Genomic DNA, 27,201 nt, shown 5'->3' on the forward strand with positions numbered 1-27,201 from the left:
GAATGTAATAACTCCCCCTGCAAACTTAAAACGTAAGTTCTTACTTATTTAAAGAGCAGCGCCAGTCCTGTTTTCAGACATACAAAATGCTCTGCTTGAAATAATAAATTGTGTCTGATGTTTTTTCTGTTTAACTAGCTCAGAAAATCCTCCCAAAGTATCTCCTCCTTCTCCCTCATTAAAAAACAAAACCCGTTTCTGCCATCACTTAGTGGCAACTTGTTGAAACTTAGCGAGCTTGAAATGTAGTAAATAGTAGTAGTGACGTTAACGTTAGCTGTCAGTAGTGAGTTTGCAAAAATTACGATGACGGTTACAGCTGGCTCGCACATCGCCGAAGTGGTTGCCATAGGTTACACATGATGATATGCATAGCGTCGCCCCATCCATTAACAGGATTGGCTCCTTAGCTTTGTGACATCTCAAACCTGCCAATCTGAACACGTGTTGTTCGGCCTGTCCTTGGTACACTGCAGTTTAACAGCAGACAGGCCCAGCCATGGAGATGACTGCTGATGTTGTCCCTGATATGTAGCTCATGAAGAACACCACATGGAGATGTTTACAAGGTTAAACTCTGGGTTTTACCTGGAGGGGGGCACAACTTAAGCGCTCAAGCCTCATTCATGATGTACTCATGATGTGCCATTTTAGTTGTTTCATTTTTTAACACACAGCTACCTCCTGCTATATCATTTATTCAGTTTTGTTCTTTTCTGTCTTGTGTTTTTTGTTGCTGTTGTAGTTTTGGTCATTGTTCATCACCTCCGTGTCATGCTTCATACCTCCTGTCCAGCACGTTCTTCGCTAACACACGTCTTAAACACACAGAGATGACACTGAAGGTAATCCTCCCATCGAACTTTCATTAATATAAGCACATCTCCACAGAAGTCATAGCCTGAACATTGACATTTAGCTCACATAAAACAATTACTTCAGCCTCCTTCATTAAAACTCCACCCTGAAACCAGGCGGAGAGCGGGGTTCAGTCTCAGGGATATCAGCCCCCTGCAGAGCATAAAAATCACATCATCTATCTAATGAAAATCTAATTGAAGCCTAATACAGATGAGAAACCCAATAGTCACAGCTATAATGGAAAAGCACCTCTTTGTGACTCGGTGTAATGTGTCTCTCTCTGCGGCTGCAGCCATTGGTTACTTTCAGCTTTGATGTGATTGACTCGGCTCACAGTCAGGGTGTTGATAATCAATAATCACAGCCCTTACAGGCGGCTCCAGCAGGAGGGATGCTCCCGCTTATCCTAATAGGAGAGGATGGTGGATTTCACATAGAGCCCGAGGTCTGAGGGTGATTTAACCACCTGCTGCTGCCGGGGAGACTCTGTGAAAATGAGGCGTCTAAAGTACTCTGAAATACGGGCAGGCTTCTGAGTATCTGACTGGTTGAAATTAATCTATGGTGTGATTTAAATAGTTTAAAAGGGACTAAAAAAGGTCGGTTAATCATCAAGATGAAGTCTTTAGACTTTCTTTACAGGAATGCATGATTATATCAGTATGTGATTGTAGCCGGTAGAGGCTTTAAAATTGAATATCCTTATTGGGGCTGCACGGTGGTGCAGTGGTAAGCACTGTCACCTCACAGCCAGAAGGTTCCTGATGTGAATCCCGGTTCAGACTGGTGGGCCTTCCTGCGGACATGGCTGTCCTCACCTACAAGACGTCCGCAGCGCGCATATGCAGGGGTTTCCTTGTTTTAAAGGTTTCCGTGGGTCGGTCTGAACAGAAAACCATCTTATTCACATTAGAAACGGGGCCGTAATTAACACACAGCGAAAACAACCGTATGAGCCGAGAAGGAGAGACGGAGAGATCATACCCAAGTTACGTCTGTAACATGATGTTATTGATTTATTTTTACTAACATATACACTTATGGCTGGCGGGAGACTTATGACTAATTTTTTATTTCAAAGAAAATTAAGCAGGAACCGCAACAAGGAGCCTGTGAGTGACTTTATCCATCGAATCACTTCCTGGAAAAGTTACAAATAAAGTTTAAAAAATAACATCGGCCCGGGAAACACTTCAAAATAAAAGCACTGTGTACAAACGACGCGAGTCAGATTTCCAGATCAGTCAACCGGAAGTGCTGACCTACTTTACTCTCCATGCCGGTGACTTTTACTACAGAAAGAGATGTTGATATTGCTGTCAGAGATCAATAGGACTCATCACAATTCATTTTCACCGTGTGTTTTGGCCAAGCACCACTAGTGTCACGCACACGCCACGCTTCCAGTGTTGCCCACAAAAGCGCACATTGACCTGATGCGGTCAGCCATGTACTAGGTTTACACCTAGTCTTGTTTATTTAGTTTGGATCCAACAAAATAATCATGTAACACAAACAAACTCAGCAGTCGAGGAGCCTCTCCTGTTCTGGGAGGTAAAATGTCTGTTTGGTGGCTCTGGAGAGAGGAAAGGGAGGAGGCATAATGACGTGTTTATTCAGCTGGAGGAGGGACTTGCTTGCCTTATTTTCATATCTCTGCGTCGGTATTGGCCTGTTGGCAGAAATTCAGTAACAGGCCTCTGTGCTTTTATTCTGAAATTTTTAATGTGAACTGGAAACTGTGGAAATCTCTCTGTTCCAGTAACCTGATACAATCCCTGAAATGTGAATATTTCATCGCGCTGACTTCAAAAAACCGCAAACTGAATTATTTGGCAGCAGATCCAAAGTGTCGGGCGGCGTCGGGGCCTCGTTCCAGGTCAGAACACACGTTTCACTTTCAGCACATTTGTGGTCAAATATCTAAACAGCGCGTCCTGATGCCTTTCACATTATTCATCCTGGAATGTAAAGTAACTCTAAAACCAATGACATTTACTTTCTGCTGCCCCTAATACTCAAGTGGTGTCGTCTCATATATTCCTGACCTTTACGATAATCCCTTCAATCTACCCCGAGCCTGTTGTGCATTGGCAGTGATGGCTGATCTCCCAGCAGAGACACAGAGCAGATGTGTTGGGATGATGCTCCTCTCACTGATAATCCTCTGCTGCAGGACTCAAAGTGGAAAGCATGCATGCAGGTAAATGTGCAGGCATACCAGGACTTAGCTTCAGTGATTATGAAATTCCTGCACGTTCCCACGACCAAGACATGACAGATAAATCATCAATATGTGCTCTGATAAAAGTCAAGCACACTCAGAGGCGGAGTTTTACAGCTTATTAAAGATAAAACAAGCGAGAGGATTACCATGTTTCTCCACATCCTTCAAAGGGTCAACTCCAGGAGAGAGGATGAAGAACATCGGCGTAGCTGGACCAGACTCTTCAAAGGAGACAGCGAAGTCCAGTGATCTGCCAATCACGTACTTGCTCCCCAGTTTCTCTTCTACAAAGTCTCTGCGGGGGGAGAATATCACTCAGTTCTCCTCAACACTTTTTTATCATCTTTGACCGACAAGCAGACGAGGAAGGAGAGCGGGACTCCTCTGTAGTACAGTGCTTTAGACAGACAGCTGCTTAAAGAAGAAACGTTAACTCCAGGCACGACTCTGCTGTCGGCGGCTCTGGATTAAATCCTTCAGCCTTTCAAACATTATTTTCTCACAAACCTCTTAAAAAATAGACATTAGATATCGTCTTTGTGTAAATCTCTGCAGGCAGAATGTTTGAAGACACAGAGCTCAGGTGATGATTTGATGGATGATTCAGTAGATTCAAATTACATTTTGAATGGCTTACAGAAAACACAGCTGTTGTTGACAACCATCAATAAATAACTTTAATTGTGTGTGACACACTGAAGCCGGTATCACACTGCTCTGAGAGGGAGAGTTTTTAATCAGACCCCACTTCCACCTGTAAACATGTGATCTTTAATGGGACACATTAGCAGGATACTCACATATAATCATGCCACCTTTATATTTACACGTGGTTATGGGCGTCTAAGGCTACCTTCACACCTTATTGATTGATTTTCTGTGGCCAATATCAGATTGCAGTGTGTCACGGTCCTGAACTGAGCCGCATTCAAACGAACAATAACAAAGACTACGCGCAGCACGCTGTTGAGCGTAAGCAAACATGGGTGCCATGGAAGTCAGCGTTTACAGTTTCATGTATAAATTGATGTGCCGTGGAAGCCAGCGAATTCGACAGCAGATAATAACGAGGACGAAGATGAGGAGAGAGACAGATTTTTTATTATGGCTTTTCATGGAGCACTGGGTGCTGCTGCAGTACTGAGGTGTGTGTGGATGTGGAGTTGGAGCCAAGAGTGATGGGATCGTGACCTCACTATCTCTCAACTGACTAACTCCATCGCAGTCTTCTACGTTTATATTAACAGTTTGACTCCCGCCAGCACAGAATTGTCGATGGAGAGTGACGTAACAGTCACATGAATTCCGATATGACAGTTTAGACTCATGGTCAGGTCACATTGCACATTGCAAAAAAACAGACCTCTGTCTGATTGAGGACCACATGTGAAGGTGGCCCAAATCAGATTTGAAAAGATCAGATTCCATGTGACTCGTGTTGCTCCAACTGTCATGAAAAACAAACAGACCTGAGTCACATTGGTCTGCAGCCCGAACGGAGCCTAAATGACTTTTGGTACAAAAGGTAGATTGCTTAAAGATTTCAGTTTCGTTCTCTTTGGCGCCTCTAATGGCGATAAACGGTACTTGTGGGAGTACGCATCTCAAATGGCTCCGGTTGTAACTCTTGATTTTCCTGGCTGACGGTCGCTTTCCTTTTCAGGCTGTTTGCTTCATCTGACCGTCGAGTTTGTTTCTTTTTCTTTGGATTTTCACTTCTTTTGAAGTTCTTTGTTGAGGTTGTATCTGCAGTCATTGTATCTGCAGTCATCCATCTTTTCTTTGTTTGTTCAGCCATAGTAGATTACTGTTTACTCGCAACACTTGCAGAGACCAGAAAAGCAGCCGCTTAGCTCCGCCTACCCTCTCTGGCAGACCAACCACTGCTGGCTGATGGAAAACGCGTCACTAACTGGGCGCCGCTTGGGATTTTTTCCGTCCATAATAATACCATATACGTATATAAGTCGAACTTTCATGGCTGCAACATAATTGTCAAATTATTCAACATATTGGTGCTAAAAGTTCTTTTTTGTGCCACTGACAGGCTCAGATTGTTATCCCAACATTACAGAAAGGATCCCTACAGAGATAGACCTTTTTGTTAAAGAGTAAGATGCTATTTTTGAGAGCAAATACAGCTGTTGCATCACTCTTTTTAAAGCCACCAGACTCCATTAACAAAAACAGTAATTTTAGCTCGCAGAACACAGGAGGTGCTGCTCTACTGCTGCCTGCATTGGTTATGTGACTTTGGTGTTTCAAATAGTAAGGTCAGATCCAACATGATATTTGTGTAACACTAAACAAAATAATTAACTATGTGAGGCAGCAGACGCTGAGCAGCGTCTGTGTTCTGCAAGGTAGAATTACTGTTTTTTTAAAGGAGTTTGGTGGCTTTGAAGAGAGCGATGTATCAACTGTTTCTTGTTAAAACAAGCGTCTTTCTCTGTAACAAAAAGGTCTCTCTCTGTCTGTAAAGTTGTCAGAAACTTAGAATAACAATCTGAGCCTGTAGTGTTTTTCAGGCCGGCGGAAATAATGTCAGAAATTCAGCTCCCGTGTCAAACAGGAGGGTCACAGATGGAGACAGACAGCCCAACACATCTGCAGGCTACGTTTTGGCAGCTTAGCTACGTAGGCTAGCATTACTTCTATTGTTAGAGGCTGTTCTCTTTGACAGCCAGCTTTTCACCCGGCCATTCACTGTGACCTTTCTGAACAGCTATAAACACTTGTGCCTTCAGACGAGGTCAAACATCACGTCGTATCAACTGGTTCTCCTATTGTTCTCTGCAGGCTCTTCACTGTTACCAAACACACTCATCACATTACACTGTTGTTGTTTAATGTGTTCCAGGGCTGTGCTTATTGTCAGTTAAATAAGATCTGTCTGTTTGATAAGAATCTGAAGTTTTTTTTTTAAGTTCAGCAACAGAGCGAACTCCATCAGCCTGCAGGAGTCTCATGTTTCAGCTGCAGGTCATCACAAACTTCCTTCAGCAGACGTTTGAACATTTCAGGCTGACTACTCTCGGAGTGTTTCAGGTCAAGTTGCCTGGTTTTAAACTTTATTATTTAACTGGATGAAGTGTTTTATTCGCCTGCTTTTTGGAAGCAGAGAAATAGGCAGAGCCAAGGTTATATATTTTTAGTCACTGGCTCTGTTTATTTTGGAGAGAAAGATATATTTGTATAAATCTGAGCCCAGTAAAAACCTTGTTAACGGTGAAATCTGAAGGACTCTTAACTTGAAAACAAGCTGAGCAAGCAGAAACAAGCTCGCAACTCCTCCTGACGACATGTTTCTGCTGAATACCGTCTGAGTAAAGCTGTGAAACTTCTTTATTCAGTGTTTTTACTGGCTGAATCACAGGTCAATGCCTTTTGAGGAGGTACAGGAGACATCTGTGGATAATTCAGCTCCCTAAAAACCCTGTGCACGTTGAACACAGGAGGTTTATCTTGAGGCGGAGGAGAAAAGTTTGCAGCCTAGTCCGGCATTGCTCTGTGTCTAGTGACGCAGTGTTGAGATTCAGCTGAGAAAATGTGGGTTGAGTCTTGTACTGTTGACTGATGATTAGAATAGTCACCTTTAAATCAACAGTCCTGATGTGTTCTTTTAAGTAGAGATTGCATGCTGATAGCAGGTGGAAATCAGGACTAATTGTGATGCAATGACATCCTTAGGCTGGAGATATTCTTGCTTTTTAACTGTGCGTTGGCGTACACAACACCGTCTGCGTCATGAAAGTAACTGTTCACATACTTGTCTCTGCACTACTTGTGTTACTGGAGGATACCTCTAGAGGGCGCACCAGAGAGCTCAGACTGTATGCAGCTACTGTATGTGCGGGGTGTGAACAACAGACATGGAGACACTCGAGGAGGTTACTGTGATGTTCACTCTGAGATCACAGCAGAAACAGCTTCTGTGTGTTCGGTGGATAGAACAAACCGTCTGCACCGTCCCCGCTCCGTCTCTCCAACACGTTCCTCCGTGCTCGGACGTAACGGTCCCGGACTTGTTCCCATTTAGTTTTGCAGGTTTCCACGTCGACTTCTAAAACAGAACTTATCTGTCTGCAGCTGTTTCACAGGCATGTTTGTCTCTGTGCAGAGGCAACAACACATCGTACAGATGTGGATCATTGTGGACTTGGTCTATCAGCTTATTTTCAGAACTTTCTGCCCTTGTTGTCCCTGCTGCTGTGTTGACCCTGTCACATCCCCTCTGCCTCTACACTGCCCCTACTGCTCATGTGCAGACTGCATCACACGTGGCGTTAATTTTGAAGGACGCGCACAGCCGACGCTCCAAACACACGCAGGGAACACGCAGCAGCCATCATGCGCACGTGTAGTTAAAAGCAGGAATATCTCCGGCTTTAGACAGAGCTGAAGAGCTTTTCCTGCAGTCTCTAGTGAAGATAACTGATTAAAGATGCACAGGTGTGTACACAACAGACAAACAGCTGCCCCGTCATATCATCAATCAACCAAAGGTTGAGATGTTTAACCTTTACCCTTTCAGCAGAGGACAAAGGATCATCACAGATCATTGTGACTCCTCCTCTCACCTGACGGCGTACGTCATGCGGTCGGGCCTCAGCGCTCTCATCATGCACAGCCTCTGCAGTGACGTCTTGTTCTTCCACTCTTGCGGGAATTTCTCCTTTTCTGGACACTCTGACTCCACTAACTTCTTCCAGCGTTTGGCCGAGCCCTCGACGTCTCGGTCCAGGTTCCTGAACTCGTCCATGGAGCAGAGGGACTGTGAGGAGGAGAGGGAGAAAAGATTCACACATTAAAAAACGAGTGTATTTTAAAAAGTGCTGCCGCTCTGTGATCTGTGATGCACATGAAAGTTTTTGACCACGTCACAAACATTTCACAATACGCAGCAAAATGGATAACTTTGTTTGCAGAAGTTGGAGTGCTTATCTCTCCTCACGCCTTCATAAATAATATTTATTCACACAGAAACGCTGAGTTTACACGATGTCTCTCTGAACGGGACGGGGGGCCGTGCAGGACTGAATCTGAATCCTGAGCAGAAGCAGAGGGGGCTTCATTGTGACGCCCCACCTGACAGGCACCTTATCTCATCTGAGGAGAACAGCAGTGTCACGCAGTGCAGCCTCCAGCAGGTACGCTCCCTGACAACTACACACACACACACGCGCACACACACACAGACACACACACACACACACACACACACACACACACACACACGCAGTGTGTTTACTCTCTCCTGTACTCAGTGCATGTGACTGGCAAAGGACAGAGAAACAGGAAAATATACGGAGTGCAGACTTTGGCAATTTACGCCTTTTGTGCATCTCTAATAAAGACGGTTTACTCTTCTGTCCTTTTGTAGGAGAAGTCACTTTTTTATTTGAGCATCTGTCGCTTTTTCACATCAATTATAAATATACATCAATTTTCAAAATTAAAACAATTTCCAAAATAAAACACCGCAAAACACACACGCAAACAGAGAGAGAGAGCAAGAGAGAGACGTCACCCAGCAGCACTGTGACAGAGAGCATGCAGAGATGCATGAGAGCTGTGATTAAAAATCAGGTTATGCACCAAACACTGATCTGTGAACTCTTCTGAATTAAAACATTACTATTCTGTTGTTAAACATGAACATGAACTTGTTTCTTTGCTTTATTCGACGTCTAAAAAACATCTTTTTGGCCTTGCCATTGTCTTCTATTTGGGGGTAGGAGAAATGTTGTATACAATGCAAAAGAGGTTCATGTTACACCAGCACCAATCTCTGAACCCATCAGGAGCCATCATTTGTGATGCATTCAAGGACGTCGGGAAATATAAATGCTGAATGGCTTTCACGACACAGCGTCAAGGGAATTTGTTGCTCAAGTTGGATTTTTAATCTAGAACAGATTGTTAGCTGTTAGCTGTTAGCATAGACATGTTTATAGACATTAATAAGAAGCTAAATCATCGTTATATGACGCTGATTGGAGTCGGGATGTCATTATGCCGCATTAAGTTCCGCCTGCTTTTGCTCTCCACACAGACTGTTTTCCCTTCATACGCCGTAGCCTGCTGATACATGATTGGTCAGTACTACTAGGACTACAAGCCTATTGTAAATGGAAACTTAAAAACATCCGATACTAAAGATCCACGGCCCTGCCTGCAGAATATTTTTGCAGTGGTCTCTTCATCTGTTCATCTCTATAGGCTGTCAAGTTGTGTCCATATTTTATTTTTGGATCATGTTGAGACACCAAGAGGTTTACATGTTGATGTCCGGGGCTTGAAATGTTTGCAAAGAAAGAGTGTCCTTAAAAAATACTGAGAGTTTGCAACCTATCGGTTCAAAGTTTCCGAACATGATACGACATGTCGGATGATACTTTGAAGAGGAGGAGTCGAACGAGGTATACCAAGCAAAAGTAAAAGTTGCATTGTAGCCATTACCCGCGACACCATCTGAGACTACTCTAAGAATCATGTGTGGATGTAAAACGCAACGTCCTGATTGTACAGGAACATTTTCTTTGTTGGGCATTAAAACCAAGGTCGGGACCTCGCCGATGTGGGTGCCAGCTCAGGCCACCTTAATGAAGACAAACAGAGACCAGGCGCTAATCAAAACCTGCTCATACTTTGTGTCTGCAGCAGAACTGTGTCATTAGCTAGAGGCTTCAAAAGGACAAAACCACCGACGTAATCACAGCTGTAATCGGCAGGTTGGGCTCAAACTGAAGGCAAACTAACAACATCATAAATACCTCAAAACAGCTCATTCGTGTCGATTAAATGTTCATGTTAAACAATCCAGAATCCCGGAATTACTCCAGAAAAACCGAATCCCTGTGTCGTGTATAATCTGTGAGGAGGGTCCTGAAACTTTCCCACCACAGACACATCTTTGAACCCATAAAATCTGCCTCTCTCTGATCCCTCAGCCCGGGGAAGGAGATCCTCCGGGCCTCATGGGATTCCTGCTCTGCTAACATCATGCAAGGGGCCAAACAATCAGAGGATCTTATCCTGCTTTAAAGCTTTCCAACTGATTACACTTACGACCGCGATAAGGAAATCGAGTGACAGGATTTGATTAGCGGGGCCTTAAACATCCACAGCAGGCGGAGTACAGTTGGAGAAAGGCCGTCTCCCAACCCTCCGAGGGTTTAGGTTAAGTTAATATTCTAGGCGGTACAGATTGAAAAATTCATGAGCACGAGAGGCTAAAAAAACATGCCGCCGCTGGGGTTTAGTTTGCTGCTAAACTGATCTGACAAGAGAAGGAACCTCTGCTGCTCCACGTCCACGGGGCTGCATTGCCAGACGTCGGCTCCTCACAGGGAGCTACGGGTACGCAGAGTTTGTTCCAGTGCCCTTTCAATGTTAGAACGCAGCGGGGTCACCGAGCGAGGCCGGGCCCCGGAGAGTCACATGCTTTCAGAGTAAAGGTTTGGGTGAAATGGAGAAAACAGACTTTAATGCAAATCTGTCCCTGTGAGACTGGGCTGCACAAATTACATCATAAGAAGCAACTTCACACGCGGCATGGAAGCAGCTAAAAGCTGGAAGAAGTGGAGGAAAAGTTAGCTTGGAAAGAATTTAATCTTTCATTACTGCAGACTTTTATTTTACATTTTACAGTGAAGTGCATCCAGGATGGGACTGATGATAGAGCCGGTATGACAAGTCCTATTAATGACAGAGGCTTAAAGAAACAGGAGGGTTCATCACTTAAACTGTAGAATATTATTTATTAACTTCAGTTGTGATCATTTCAAAGAAGCCTTTCATTAAAGGAAATAAACATTTAAAACGTGATCAAAGCAGCTTCTCATTAAAATGTGTTTTTCTGACACAAGGATATTAAAGTTTAGAATTTTGTTATTTCGTTTTGACTTTTTGATTTTAATTTCAGATTAGTTTTTTAAGGCCGGTTTGTTTCTTAGCTTTTATTTTTTCTAAATGCTGAGGCTTAGTTTTAGTTGTTTTAGGGGAAAATGATGTTTAAATGTAAAAAATAAACGACGTAATAAATAAATGTATGTACAAAAGTAATAAAGCATTAAATAAATTAGTATTTTTGTTAGTTTGGTAAACACACAGTACAGTTTAGTTATTGCTTGTAAAGCCTCATTTTTATCTTTTTTTAAGTTAACAAAAATGTTTTAGATGATCCAGTTTTTGTTATTTCGTGAGTTTTTCTTAACGACGGTAACACTGGTCTGAGAATCTTTGACGGGGAAGTTGAGTGTCTGCGAACATTAGCTCTTGTTGTTTCTCTCATCTACAGTAAATGTATCATTAATGGGGCGACGCCTGCGAGCTAGTTCAGGCAGACAACTCGAGCTGCAATGATTTAATAACTGATATGCGTCACTTCCACATCACCTGACAAACACTTCCTCCTAATGTGGTGTCTATTTAAGCTGCACGATGTATGGTCTCTCCTTCTGCTCTGTCATTCCCACCGCTGCCCTGCACCAGTACTGCGCTCTTACTTTCAGCCCCACCATCACCCCAGCATCCACCTGCAGGCTCCGGCTAGGCGGGTTTAAGATATTATCTCATCACTCTTTAAATGTCTGCATGGAAAATAGATCTGCGAGGAGTGATGACTTGTCTGACTGAACTCAATTTAATCAGGTTACATTCTGTAGTTTGGATAGACCAAGATCTACAAAGTCAAAACAACTTGATTTGCACAGCAAGAAGGCAGTCCTCTGCAAGGTTATTATCATTATTATCGAGGCTTTACAACGTGTTAACTGCGTTGAAGAAAATTATGACGATAAATGTTCGTCAACAACCTTTTTTTCATGACGGAGACGAGACTTTGACGAGCTAAAAATAGATAAAATCTCTGACGACACGTGTGTTTTGTTTTCATTAACGACACGAGACGGGACTAAAATGTTAGTGGTGGCTGTCGGTCGGCTGTCATTAAAATCCATGATATTTTCCTTATCTGTCAAAATACAAGCAATGCATTCTGACACAGAAGAAGGGGCGTTTTACGCGTCATGTGACGCTTCTTCTGCACAAAAAGGCGCGACCGCCGGCTGCCTGCTTCAGTCACACTGTTTAAATGAGAAGCGATGATGAAAATATAAAGGTTGTTACAGTAAAAACCAAAACTGCTGCTGCAAATAGACGAGAGGAATGTGCAGCACATGCTGCACGGCTTTTGTTCTGTGGCTCTACGTGCATAAAGTTACATTCCAGAAGTTTCCGGAAAGGAAGGCACTTTGCAGCAGATTGAACCTGTATTAGGATAATTTAATTAGTTTAAAGAGAGAAAACATTTTGACTAAAATGTTTTGAGTTGTCGTCGACTAAAACTCTGAAAATGACTAAAATGTGACTAAAACTAAACATTTTCATCTCAGGACTAAGATTAGATCTAAAACTGCCAAAATGAACACAGCTTCACATTACAATAACGGAAACTTCATTGTGACATCACAAAACTAACTAAAATAAAATTATAGAGAAACTGTCTTTAGTTTTTGTCTTTCAATTTATTTCATACATACGGCTCAAACTAACACTAACAAAAACTAAACTAAACCAGCATTAAAAACTAATTCAAACTAAACTGAAATATAAAACAAAAAGAAAAGAAAAATAAAAACTAATGAAAAATTCAAGCCTATCCTGTCCTCTGGAGATTCGGCGCATTCGGCGTAAAGCTCAAAACTGCAGACTGAATGTTGCCTATGGGTTATCCATCTTTCAATATCAAGTAAAAGATGTCCAAAGTTTATCATCAGGAAGAAACGTTTTAACTATCCCAAGATCGTTTTATCGCTCTGCCCTAATCTTTTATTTTTTAACTCATCTCTGTGAACCTGACGAGGAGAGCTGGACTTTTGGGGAAAAAAGTATAAAACTATTTAACTTCACAACGTCATAGTTTTCTGAACTTTAAAGACAAAGTTTGGTGGCTAGCAGCATGCTAATGTAGCTAGCACGTTATCAGTTAGCGCTCAAGTAAGGGCTGCACCCAAAGATACTTTTCATTACTGATTTATCTGTCGCTTCTTTTTAATGCTGATGTACGGTTTGATCTAAAGAACGTTGGAAAGGTACATTTCCCATAACACACAAACAATCAATGTTTGCATTTTCACAAAGTTTTCTGTTGATTCACTTTGAAGACCCAACCTGTTACTTCGTCTCTAACACAGGAGCAGTAACCTCTCTCTGAATGGACCACTCACTGAAGGAAACGTGATCTTCAGGTAAAACTTTGCATTTCTCAGCTCTGTATTATCATTTTATTACAGAAGCAGTCAGAAAACATCTGTGTACCTTGATCCCTCCCCACGAGTGGTTGGACAGGAAATCCACAGGTGATGATACACCTGGTTGGACAGGGTATCTCAGAAGGAAGTCCAGCTCTGCAGGGTTGATTTCTTTATTCATCAGCAGGATCTGGGGACAAAACAAACAGGAAGGACTCTGAAATGTTGTTTTCAGCACAAAGCACACTTCCTCTCCGCTTGATTAGCTCCAAACAGAACCGCCGGTCTCAGGAGCAACCGATTCTTGTTCTGAAAACAAACCATGCAGAAGATGAAAGCGGCTCCCGTTCCTACCTGGAAGGCGAGCTGAGCGATGTACGTGAGCTTGTCACACTCAAACAGGCCTCTGGTGGTGTACTGGAAGACTGAGGAGGTGATGCTGTCAATTAGGTTGGAGACCCGCTGCTTCAGAGCCTCGTCCGGCTCGGCCTTCAGGACCGCTTTCTGGAAGACCACGCTGAACGCCTGGAAGAGCAGGAAGAACACTCAACACTCGACAGTCTGGCAGCAAAGTGTGAGACCAACGTAACAACACTACTGACTTTAGGGTCACTTACCTTCTAACCTTTGCTCACTAATCAGATCCATTCAAAGAACTGGTATATCATTTTAAGTTTTTCTAAATAAATATTGGACAAAATGAAAGCCCTACAGCTATCATAATACTGTACTGGAGAACATGTCAAACCGAAGTGTGCTGAAATACGTTGATATTTATATTTAGATGGAGGTTCACAGTTTGGTTAAGTTGAGGGAAAGATGATGGTTTCGCTTAGAGACACAGGGGTCTCCTGGGCGAAAGAGACACAGCTTTGTACTAGCAGCTACACAGCTTTCACAAGTCTGCACGATAGCAGAATTCTAAACTTTGATATGACAATAGTAAAAATAAATTATGCTCGATACCTGTTTCGTTACCATGGCAACAACAACAGAAGTCCTAGGAACAAAAAATGAGGTAATTTTGTTGTTTTTTTATTTCCCACCTTCAAAAACAGTCACTAAACACACCAGCTCAGACAGACTGTTAATTGTACTGAAAGGCTTAACGAGCAGGATTCTCCATTTTAAAATATTCCCTCTTCATCATCACTCATCATCCAGGAGAAGTGTGAGCTGGTGTCTTTAGCTGTGTTTCTATTCTTCTTATTATTCTGCTGTTTGGGACGTTTCTGGGCGTCCATCGCTGGGCAGGAGCTCAGTCAGCAGTCTGCAGGTCAGGACGACATGAAAACATGTCTGTCTGCTCTGCTCTCTGTCTGTCTGTAACTTTAGCATCTTTAGGAGACGTGAATGGGACGTCACGACGTCTTCATGTGTCGTTCTGTGAAGGAGAACAGTCCGCTGTGTCGCTGCTGTATCAGAGCTCCAGGAGTGACGGAGCAGACATACACGCAGTCGACTTCGGCCTATAAAAACTAAACCCTGTCCCTTCCTGTGGGGTCATATGGAGGTGTGGGCATGTTAGTTTGTTGTTTAACCGCTGTGAAACAATCAGTTTCTCTATTGCACTGCTTTATTTACATTAACGGTGCTCGTTCTCTTCACTTCCTGTCTGTGTCGCTCGACCACAGCTGCTCTCTCGGCTGTAGATCGTTAAAGCGTCAGGACCTCAAAGTATCAAACATTTTGACAACCCTAGTCCGCTCTGCTACGTCCTGTAAAACCTGTCTGAAATATGGTGTATGTGCAGTGTGAGTCTGCTGTTAATAGAGAGTGCAGCTTAATCATTCATGACTTGTAACCTCTCTCACCTTGTCATTACTACAGCACAAAACCAGCAGTGCAGGTATGAACTCCAAACATCTGACAACCTATCGAAGGTGTTCTTGTCTGACTGTGAGTCTTTGAAAGAGCATTATTCGGAGTGTAAATTGAAATGTCAGAGAGGAAACAATGACTGTGATTTTCTTCTTCTCTTCTGTCATTTCTGTCATTTAGCAGAGTCACACTTTGCTCCACACACACTGTAACGTACCTCATTTCATTCACAAGGTCAAAGGTGTATATTCTCTGAATGTGTTTTCATTTGATTATGTTGTGAGAGGACTCGAGCCGGGGCAGCTACCTGCGGAGCAAGGAGTGATTGCAAACCATATCTCAGGCCGCCTCCTCTCAGCGCTCGCTGGCTGACAATATGAGAGACATTACGCTCTACATAACCACATTAGGGAGCCACAAACACAATAAAAGCAGGGCAAAGAGCATAAAACACGGAGAGCAAATGAAAGGAGGAGGGCTGGAGCAGAGGGGGGAGCGTGAAGAGGGGTCTCAGGGAGGGCCCAGGAGGCGGGGAGGAAACATGGCGTGTCAATAGACGGGCTACCTTGAGAGAGAACTGGTACATGGGGTGGATTTTATTGAGGTCGTTCATTATGAAGTACAATAAGGAAGCCCGTGCTGCCGCCGGCCTGTAGTGCTCCCGAGCCTCGTTGATTTTAGCCTCTGTCACCTTGGCTTCTTTTACCTACAGTAAAGATATCACAAACAGAATGACACTCAGACACAGACACGCACACACTCAGGATTCACATGAAACACCCTCCAGTGAAGAGCACAGATATTCCAATTTCACGGCTGCAGCCAAAATGTTCTCACACTGCGCGTAACATCACAATTAAATGGCTGGTAATTATGCTTAAGTCTGAACATCTGCAGAGGCAGCGCTCACATACTCTCACATCATCGCGCTGTAGTTTCTCAGGAGTGCTCTGAAGTATCGGGAACATCAGCACAGATTATACGCTCAGGTGCAATGATCTGATTTACTGAGTGAAAAAGGGAAAGTAAGCAGAGAAGGGAATACTGCAACTCTTTAGATAACAGCCTGCATATTACTGCCTCATTATTTTGTTCTTATTGATTACCAATACCTGTACCTGCGAGCGGGGAGAATAAAGGGGTTAATATGTTTGAGTTAAGGAGGAAATTGTGTCTTTTTCACTTAGTAAGAAGTGACAACAGCTACAGAAATATGCTACATAACAATAACAACAGCCCTTATAGCCGCTAACTGCAACATTTCAGTGTAAAAAGAGTTAACAAGGGACTTCTCTGGTAATAATCTTACTGTTACCCGCAATCGTTATATAGATACTTAGTAATTTAGAAATATTAAGACCATATATTTACTTCTTAAACGCTCTGTACAGTTTAAACTCCAAAAACAAAGATCTCCCAGTGAAGGACTGTTTTCATTGGATTAAACACAGAGCTGTTTCCTCCTTTTGCCCTTAAGTACTCTTGTCTTCCCCTCTACTTATATATTTGTTAAGTAAAGGTAACCAGGGATGTTCTCAAAAGTTACACAGTGATTTCGTGCAGCATCCCTAAAGAGAAAACAAGTGGTGATGAAAACAAAAAGAGTCGCACCTTTTCTTCGATCTCGGCGGCAGTGCGTTTGGTCGTCTCCAGGTTTTCCACCAGCTCTGTGTCTCCCAGGAAGTTTCCAGAAGCTGAGGACAGACGGGACAGCAGGTTGTCCTCCAGCGTCTTCAGAGTGATCTTGAAACCGTTTTGCTGCTTCGTCAGGTCGGACTGATAAACACAGAAACACAAATAAACATTGCAAAACATTTGACATTTTCATATTTTAATGACTAAAAAGTACAAAACACTTTAAAATTCCTTGAGTAGATTGGGTGACAGAGGGAAACAGAGTGATCAATATACTGTATGTCCACTAAAAGGTCTTGTTGTTTCCACTGACAGGCTCATATTGTTATTCTAAGTGTCTAAATCCCTGTTTGTTTTTTTGAGTCTGGTGTGTTTGCAGAGAGCGGTGTGACGTCTGTTTGTGGTTAAAACAATCATCTTCCTCTGTAACAAAAAGGTCTATCTCTGTAGGGATCCTTTCTGTCACACACTCAGCTGTTACATGATTGGTTGTTTTTTCTTCTTTTATTGGGGGTTAGATAAATATTGTGTTGGGTCCTAGCTCACCATTTAAAACACCAGAGTCATACACAAATTTACTAACCATTCATGGCAGTGGTAGACCAGCAAGTCCTACATTTGGCAAGGTAAAATTACTGTTTTTATGAATGGAGAATTCCTCTGTAACAAAAAGGTCTATCTCTGTAGGGATCCTTTCTGTAATGTTGTCACACACTTGGAAGAACAATCTGAGCCTGTCAGTGGAAACAGCAAGAACTTTTAGTAGCCATAACAGCCTGCTTAAAGGCTGTGGACTGAAGCAATTTGTGTACCTGTTAGTCACTTAGACCCCAAAATGTGTACAATAGGGCCCAGGTTTAAAACTATCAGAATTTCCCCTTAACCATGAAGTCTTTCTCTGACACACAATATGTTTGTTGTCTGGTCTTATCAACATAATCCGAGGCTGTAGGAGATGTTCAAGGTGTGGGTCAATATGAGGACAGGAACACTGAAGGGCACCTCAGAGGCAGAAATAATCAATACGCTCTGCATCGGCTATCAGGACCCATGAAGGCAGCGCTGTGGGCCGGATTAACCAGCTTCCGTCTGGTTGCCGACATCAAACCTCTGTGAGCAACATAACCCTCGATGTGAAGAGACAGTCGATCGGAGCGAGAGAGGAGGGAGCTTTGATGGTGGACTGCACACACACACACACACACACACACACACGCACACACACACGCACACAAACACACTCTATGTAATCAGTAGCGGATACAGACTTAAATGTTGACTGGAAGGAATTCTAAATAATGATACAAACAAGAATGTTTAAAGTAGATTTCTGGTGTCTATAGTTCAACTTTAACACTTTACAATTCCAAGTCGACATACCCATAATATCATTTTAACTAGTTAAATGAATGTGTCCAGTTGTGTCAGCGTTTAAACGACTCCCAGCCCAGACTTCCTTCTCCGTGCGCTGCATTGTTTACAGTCCAGTCAGCAGCTTGAGAAGCGACCGTGTGTTCAGATCAAAGTGAAATTCTCCCTCCAGATACGTCTGCTAAATAAACGCTGTCATCTCTTGGTTCATCCCATCCCCCGGAGGAGCGCCCGTTCATCTGTCTGTGCTGAGTCTCAGTTTCACTGTAAACAGTAAGTTACACAGAGGCTGCACTCTGGCTTACTTCAGCGGGATGAAGCCCAAACAGAAACAGATTTTCTTGTGATTGACTTTAATTAACGGCTCTTCAGTTTGCTGAAATAACAACATCATGATGCAGATTAGGAACAAGTCAACATGAAGCTTTGTCAGGTCTGTCCTCAAGAGGAGAAGGAAACTACTTTAACATGAGACGGAGGGCAGAGCCATCATTTATGATGCGTTCAGGGAAGTCAGGAAATCTAAACGCTGAACGGCTTTCCTAAATTTTTGCTTAAGTTGAAATTTTTGACAGATTGTTAGCTGTTAGCATGCAGAGTCTGTTTATAGAGATTAATAAGAAGCTAATTCGTCGTTAGATGATGCTGATGGGAGTCAGGATGTCATTATGGAGGATCACGTTCTGCCTGCTTTTGCTCTCCACACGGACTGTTTTTCCTGCATACGCCGCAGCCTGCTGATAAGTGATTGGTCAGTACGACTCGGACCACAAACAGAAACCAGAACACTTCCCGTATTAAAATCCAGTTGCATGCCTAAATAAAGATTAAAAATCAATAAATACAAATCAGTGAAAAGCTAAATGAGAGAAAATAAATACCAGAGATAAAGCTGTTGTAAAAACAATGATAAAACCTTAATAACAAAATACTCTTAATTAAAAGCAAGATTAAAAAGAATGAAATAAATGTTACAAGTCCTTACCATACACACACATCTTTCATGAATCCTTTTTTAGGAGATATAATATATTCAATTATGAGCCGATACATAATGCAGAATATGCACACACACACACACGGAGCGCTCTGTGATAATGGCTTGTACTCTCTCCTCACCGTATGGATTAGTGCCCCCCGTCTCCTCATGAAGCTCGAACTCAAACAGTCTTTGTTCTGGCAGAAAAAAAAGTGTCGGAGGGAAACTTTCACTTTTTCAAAGCGTTTGAGGAGCGCGGGAGAACAAAGTCGACAGGGTTACTTCTCTTTATTGCCTCATCCTGCTTTGTCCTTCATTAGAGTCTGTTGTAGCGGCTTGTTTCTGCTCGATAATGACTTTGCTTTATTGAAGTTTCCTTTAATAGAAGCCTCTGTGACCTTTGAATTGTTGTAATTACAGGAGGGCGGTTTGTTGGGAGATTTGCCTACTCCACTGTTGTCGGTGGCTGGTAATAGCTGAGGGTTTGTGAGTGGCGTGACCCCTGACAGGCGGTGCTAATAAGTTTTTTGCAGAGCTGTTTCTGCCCCCGTGTATGTAATCACCGGGGGGAGTGTGGGTGGAGCTGCTCCTCCTCCCTGTGGCGTAATGTTCCCCTGACAGAAGACATACTTAGCTCAGATGGAGCAGATAGTCTAAGGCTTAATCGCTCTCTTTATGACAGGATTTCCTGCAGCTGTTATGAGAGTATTTTACACCTCTGTTAAACTAATTGAGGCTCTTCTTGTTAAATCTCTGAAGGTGAACATTTCTCCTCTGTGCTGCCAAACGTTGACATATTTATCAATGCTTATAACTAACTAAGGAAGCTATAAAGGTCTTATAAGCAAGTTACAGGACAGTGAAATAACTGAAGACTGCTGGAGGGATTGTGCAGAAATTACAGCTGAGCATGCTCATGTTTTCTGCTCTTTTTAGGGTTTCTTGCAGCAGGTGGGAACAGTTGTCTTAAGGTGTAGGGCGCTGGTTTAGCTCAGGGTTAAATCGATGGCTCATATACAGAGGCAACAGTCCTCATTGCGGCAGCCCTGAGTTCGACTCCCACCCTCGGCCCTGCTGCGTGTCATCTCCACTCTCCTGTTTCCAACACTATCCTCTGTCCTCTCTATCAATAAAGGCATAAAAGGCCAAAAACAAAGATAACAAACAAACAAACAAAAAAAGGTTCAGTATGATTTTGAGATGCAACATGTTATATCATCTACCACGTTTAGACACTCGACACTAAATCTCAATGCAGAGTTCAGAAGAAAGACAGGACAGGGTGTGGTGTGGTCGTGCAATGATTAGAGATGCAGACATGTCTTGATGCAGCGTGATGCAGACGTGAACAGTCCTGCATCGATGCAGGTGCAGGACATTAATGGGAGTTTGGAAAAAGGCAGAGAAACTGTCGCAGAGTGTCAAAATCTAAAGCCAGAATTCCAATGTGAAAGCTCTTTGTTGGTGGTTTTGCTTTGACTTGCAGCATCACAGAAGGATTTATGTTTGTTTTTAAGGCTTAATACTGAGTTTATGGGTCGCACAGATACTGGTATTGAAAAGATGTTCAGCTTTTTAAAAATACTTCTGTACGGTGATAACACCGTACAGAAGTATTGTTACGTCTCCAGCCTTTATGTTTCATGTCTTCTGTTTCCTGTTTTATTTTGATACTCACTTTGTCTCACTTCCTGCCCTCCTGTGTTTCCTGCCTGCGTGGTTATTTAATCTCTGTTCTCCCCTCTGTCTGTGCCAGTTGGTCTTGCTCCCTCGTGACAGCGTTCCTGTGTTCCCTCGGATATTTGTGAGCCTTTTGATCTGACCTTGTTGAGTTTTTGGACTTTGCTTTTTACCTGTCGCATTTGGATACCTTGCTCTCTTTGACTGCCTTCCTGTGTGCCGACCTTTGCTTGTGATTAAACAGACTTTGTTTTGTACATCCTGTCTCTGAGTCTGCATCGAGTCCTCGTCCTCCTCCAAATTTCAACAGGTGGTACATTAGGCTGCATGCTCAGGAGGAAGGAAAGACATGTCCACTTACATAACAAAGGCAAAGTCATAAATAGACGTTTACTCTAGAACAGATCACCGTCTCCATTAGGGCTGCAACTAATTATGCCCTTATTTTGCTCTCAGCTTTAAATGTAGTTGGAGGTTCTTTTAAGCATGTGCTAAGTAACAATAAAGACAATGCATATCAAGTTTTTGTTTGTTTAAAACCGGAACAGACAAAGTGCTGATATATAAATACATTAAATCAAGAAAACAACTCGATCGTGGCTTCTCTCTGCTCACACATCACCGTCATGCTCTCGTGATAAACAAGGTGCGCTTTACAGACCCTGCAGGCGATCTTTTTTTCTGCAGCGTTGAGGCTGAAATGCTCCCAGACTTTACAAGTTTTTGGATGCGATGGTGATGTATTGGAAGCCGCCATTTTTGCTATGTGTAGTTTACCTGTCGCTTCCCGGTCGCTGTGCTGCATGTGCGACTCTCAGCGGAGAAGGATGAGAGACGACTCACCACTCAGCAACTCAGCTCCGGAAACCGATGTTATGTCCACACACAGCATGAAAAACATGTGATGACGTAACCAACTAATTATTGACAATTAAATTTGTTGGCGATTTTTGTCGTCAATTTTGACTAATTGTTGCGACTCCAAAAAGAACTGTGAGAAAAAACAGATTTAAATAAGGAACGATTTCCCTACATTTCTGAACAACCCACGACCTCTTTTTTTTTTTTGCTTTCTGCCTTTAAAATGTGAAAAATGTTCAAAATAAAAACCCCAAAAAATTCTCCTCTGCCAAACTGAACAGAAAATGATATGATTGGTGGCATTTTAGGTAAAGAGCTGACATGCCTGCACTCAGAGCACAGAGAAAAAGGGAAAAAGAGCAGAGAGGGTCTGAGTGGGGGACATTTAAACGGGACATTCGCCTGTGTGACTCAGCTGTGACCTTCTAACTCGCCCAGACTCGCTGCTCTCGAGGGGAAAAGCGATCTGCGCTAAAACACTCCCGACTGGACCCAGTAATGAGTCAGTTTTTAACGATTAGCTCTCCTCCGGCACATTGTACTTGTAATTACCCTTGCTTGGGAAAAACAAACAATTAACCAGTCAGCAGAACACCCTAATTGGGATTAAAATGAGATATTACATCTATCATTTTTTAGGCAAATGATTAGAGTGGCACGGAGCGGCCCTGTTAAGGTAATTTGGGGAGTTTTAGCTCTCATTAGGTGTGTGAGACTGGAGCAAGCACACTCGAGGATGCACACATGCTCTCTTCTATTTGCAGAGGGAGGAGCAGAGGAGGGGAAAGGTTAAAGACTGATCCCCGTGTGCTCTCTCTCTCCAAAAAGGCAACTTGACATTTTAAGCTCCTTAGCCCGTCTTTGGCTCGGCTAAACGAGAGCTCCTTCACGCCGGCGTCGTCTTACGGCTCAGTGGCAACGCTCACCTCATTAAAGGTTTAATGGCAGCGAGTCATTGAGAGGATATAAACAGGTACAGACAATTTGCACTGCGCTATCAGTCGGATGATTGTTATCAGTCCGGGTTGTTTACTGACACACAAAGCCATTCAGCAGCTCAGTCTGCAGAGCCGTGTTCTGATAGGGAGGTGCTCGGTGTACACAGCGACCCCCCCTCTTACCTACCTCCCACCTTCAACTTTCAGTGTTAATTAAAATGATAAGTGAGTTCCAGATCTTGTTTTTTCCTCACCCTGCGATCTCAGTGAAATGCTAATTAAACAAGCTTCATTAAATCACATTTCACTTCTCCTGCGCTGGATTCTGCTGAGGGGACACAAGGCTTAAAATAACTCTGGCATTTTGGCGTTTTTTTCTCTCGCTCTCTGTTTATTAAAAATGCTGATTTGTCGGCGGATGAAAGCCTACAGGTCTGAGTAAAGCACTCCCCACAGAGGCCCAACGCAAACAAGGACACCTCCAGAAAACCATCAAAATGCAAATGGGATTGTGTTGGAGTAAATCCGCCCGACCCGTTAACAGACTTCCCACATTATCTTCCGTTGTGATCTCTCGGAGTCAGTGCCGTCAGCCAGACAAGTTCTCAGCAGAAAAAGGGATTTATAATTTTCTTTTCCTCCTCTTGACTAACGAGAGCCGCTTTTAAGGAACAGTGGAAGTGTGTCAATGTGTTGTCTAATTGCTGGTACAGTAGCGCCAACGGCCAATCCGTTTTCAAACAGCTGACATGAAAAGAGCAGATTGTCGATGAGACGAGCGAGGCATCATTAGGCGCCGGAGCTTTGATCAAGAGAATTTCTGCTTAATTACGAAGATTTACATTCACAACGTGGACCAAACTGTGGGTATCGTAACTATCTGCTGCTCATTACTCCTCCACGAGAACCTGCTGGATTGTGCGCAATGAACAGAGTCGGCCATTAACTGTGACCAGCAGTGACAGCTGAGAGCTTCGGCTGGTGAACAACAGCGCTCCTTCCTCTCAGTCGAGGGTCTGAGGTCCGCACAACAAAGACAGTCATTTACATTAAAAAGAAAGGCATCTTAAAGCGCTCCCATCTGCCTGGGCTTTGATTGTGCAGAGGTGGATGTGGATGTGCGAACATAAATGAGTCTGCCAAAGTGATAAGACAAAGATGAAACTCCCTGGAGGATAACATCGAGACACAATCTCAGTGTTTCTGCAGCTTGATGATGAATGGAGGCGTGTCAGAGGAACAGAACCAGGGTGACTCTGACACACAGCTAAACTGTTTCTGCTTCAGAAGTTAATTTGATTTTTTCATTCAGGATTATTGGATTATTGCCGTTACTGCTGACTCCTAACGGAAGAATCACAGTAACAATCTGTGACATTCACATAGAAATACTTTCTCTATCGTCTGTCATCGTCTGAGATGTTGATACTTCACACAGTTCATGAACGATTCTGTTTGTCTGCAGAACTTTGAGCAGTCACTCACGTGTCTGTAACAACAGGACAACAGGCCTCTGTTTACTGCTGAACACAAACAGCATCGAGTAGGTCATTAAGATATAATGACCTCTAGAGACGGAGCGTTCAGCAACGTGTTTCTACATCAATTAGACAGACAGACAGGCAGACAGACAGACAGACAGACAGACAGACAGGTGCATAGACAGGCAGACGGACAGGTAGATAGACGGAGAGACAGACAGACAGACAGACAGGCAGGTAGGTAGGTAGACAGACAGACAGGTAGATAGATAGACTGAGAGACAGACAGACAGACAGACAGGTAGGTAGGTAGACAGACAGACAGGTAGATAGACAGATGGATACACAGGCAGACAGACAGATGTACTTTTTGATCCCAAACTGGACACCTGGTGACATTTCCCAGTTTCACCAGTTTATATAATTCAAAGGTTTTATTATGGTGAAGATAGTTAACAGCCTTTGATTAACAGCAGCAGTGCTTCTCTTGATGAATAGACTGTTTGTAGGAAGTGGAAGTCGCTTCATGGTTTCAAAAGAGAGGCCAATGCATGAGGATTCAGGGCGGGCTACCTGTGAGTGACAAGTCGCTACCAGGGCAAAACCTAATTAGATGTTTTTTCATGACGTCACAGTTACACCACCGGTCCCATCATGTCAAAAAGTCGATTTTTAGGTTCACTTGATTCACTTCAGTGATTGGCTACTGTAAATATTAATGTATATCCCCCAAAAATCCTCCCTATTGTTGTGTTTGAACAGGAAACAGACTCAATGAGCTCCCTTCTAGCTGTTTCATGGGGACGTTAAAGTCTAATGGTGTGATTACTCCATGCCACTTGAACACAAAGGCACCCATGCACACACACACACACACACACACACACACACACACAGACAGCCGTGCAGAGTCCCAGCCTCCCTAAGTGAGAGACCCAAAGCCCCGTAATTATCACACATCCACTTAGTTTGCTGCGAATCAAAGGCAGCGGCTGATTGTTTTGGAATCAAAGACCCGGACCTGCAGCCTCCTGTGATGTTAAAAGACAAACGATGTTTTCTGTTGAAGCGTTAAGGATGGATAATGACGAGCGAGAGTGCTCCGCCCGGCTCCTGAAGGCCCCTGACTCCTCTGACTGCTTCTTTTAATTACTCCTGCACAGAGATGTTAGCAGAGGAGCTCAAAAGAGTGGGACGTGGAGCGGCTGTTTGTTCTTTGATAGCACCTGAAGAGAGTGACAGATTGTGCTTTCATGTCTGCTCAGGTTCACTTTTACATTCCAGCGACATATCGGATGAAAAGAGAGCCGTCTTCAATTCCTCTTTGTTGTTTAAGAGCTGCATCAGGTTGTGTTCCTCACCTTCAGCTGCTCCAGGTCAGGTCTCTCCATGCTAACCACGGCAGCCAGCAGCTGGTCCTCCAGACCGTCTCTGGTCACGGTGAAATTGATAAGGGTGCACTGGGCCTGCAGCTCGGGCTGGTAATGAGGGCTGGCCAGCTTAGTGTGCAGGATGAGACGGAAACTGGGATTATACTCGCACTCCTTGTCTCCGATCTTTATGTATCTGTTTGGGAAAACAAGTACGGAACATATTGTGGTCAGTGAGAGATTCTGAAAGATGTTTACCAAGCAGACACCAGTTACAGCGAGTCCTCATTAACAGCACGGCTCTAACTATCTGTCTCTTCTTTTAAAAACTGTCCTTCGTTTTCCTGCTCGTGACGAGTACTCTTGTCTAATCAGCAGTTCCCTGAGGACGTTGTGTAAGTACTATTTCAAGTGTAATGCTGGTTTTTCTCATTATCAACAAATCACATGAAAAGATTAAGACCAACAATGTGTTAGTCTGTCTCACAGTCCCGTCTGACTTCCCCATCCTGTCTGTGACTCACAGTTTCATCCCCTGATTTATGTCCCCGACAGAGACATTAAACTTTAAAGATGTCCACAAATATGCGTCATTTTAAAAAAAAGAAGCAGTGAGTCTCAGTAAAAGCTGGCAGCTTTATTTAAGCAGACGTCACTAAAACAGAGGCAAAAAGTGCACTTTAAGGACTATTTTCAGTGGCGGAAAAATACACTCTTTACTCAAGTGGGCAGGAGGGAGTGTAGACCTGGATGAGGGCGTTCAGGTAGGCAGGAGCCATTTTTGCTGCAGTAGGGTTTTGAATTTGACGCAAGCGACAACTGAGAGCCAGTGGAGGGAAATGAACAGCGGAGGGATATGAACAGTGGAAGGATACAAACAGCGGAGGGATACGAACAGTGGAAGGATACAAACGGCGGAGGAATATGAACAGTGGAAGGATACAAACAGCGGAGGGATATGAACAGTTGAGTGATACGAACAGCGGAGGGATATGAACAGTGGAAGGATACAAACAGCGGAGGGATATGAACAGTGGAAGGATACAAACAGCGGAGGGATATGAACAGTGGAAGGATACAAACAGCGGAGGGATATGAACAGTTGAGGGATATGAACAGTGGAAGGATACAAACAGCGGAGGGATATGAACAGTGGAAGGATACAAACAGCGGAGGGATACGAACAGTGGAAGGATACAAACAGCGGAGGGATATGAACAGTTGAGGGATACGAACAGCGGAGGGATACGGACAGTGGAAGGATACAAACAGCGGAGGGATACGAACAGCGGAGGGATATGAACAGTTGAGTGATACGAACAGCGGAGGGATATGAACAGTTGAGGGATACGAACAGCGGAGGGATACGGACAGTGGAAGGATACAAACAGCGGAGGGATACGAACAGCGGAGGGATATGAACAGTTGAGTGATACGAACAGTCGAGGGATATGAACAGTTGAGTGATACGAACAGTCGAGGGATATGAACAGTTGAGTGATACGAACAGTCGAGGGATATGAACAGTTGAGTGATACGAACAGCGGAGTGACATGCTGTTTTGGGTTGATTGAAGACCAGTTGCGCTGCTGCGTTCTGGATCATCTGCAGAGGTTTAAATGTGCATGCAGGAAGGCCTGCCAGGAGGGAGTTGCAGTGGTCAATGCATGATATCACGAGAGCCTGTACCAGCAGGTCTGTTGCATGCACTGACAGGTAGG

The 27,201-nt window shown here is 43.5% G+C and overlaps 1 protein-coding gene across 1 annotated transcript in view; it reads right to left on the reverse strand.

Annotated features, from left to right (window-relative positions):
• dnah9 (dynein, axonemal, heavy chain 9) overlaps positions 1-27,201 on the reverse strand; it is a 189,618-nt gene that overhangs the window by 34,189 nt on the left and 128,228 nt on the right. The window contains exons 63-69 of the mRNA XM_069663994.1: positions 25,472-25,676; positions 16,777-16,941; positions 15,731-15,871; positions 13,699-13,869; positions 13,412-13,534; positions 7,669-7,862; positions 3,235-3,383 (exon numbers count right to left, since the gene is read on the reverse strand). Coding sequence (XP_069520095.1) covers positions 3,235-3,383; positions 7,669-7,862; positions 13,412-13,534; positions 13,699-13,869; positions 15,731-15,871; positions 16,777-16,941; positions 25,472-25,676 — 1,148 coding nt within the window. The remainder of the gene's footprint in view (positions 1-3,234; positions 3,384-7,668; positions 7,863-13,411; positions 13,535-13,698; positions 13,870-15,730; positions 15,872-16,776; positions 16,942-25,471; positions 25,677-27,201) is intronic.

The sequence above is a fragment of the Semicossyphus pulcher genome, unplaced genomic scaffold (genome assembly GCF_022749685.1).
Source record: "Semicossyphus pulcher isolate SPU_LCO1_2020_fin unplaced genomic scaffold, fSemPul1.0.p SCAF_16, whole genome shotgun sequence".
In the NCBI taxonomy this organism is placed as follows: Eukaryota; Metazoa; Chordata; class Actinopteri; order Labriformes; family Labridae; genus Semicossyphus; species Semicossyphus pulcher.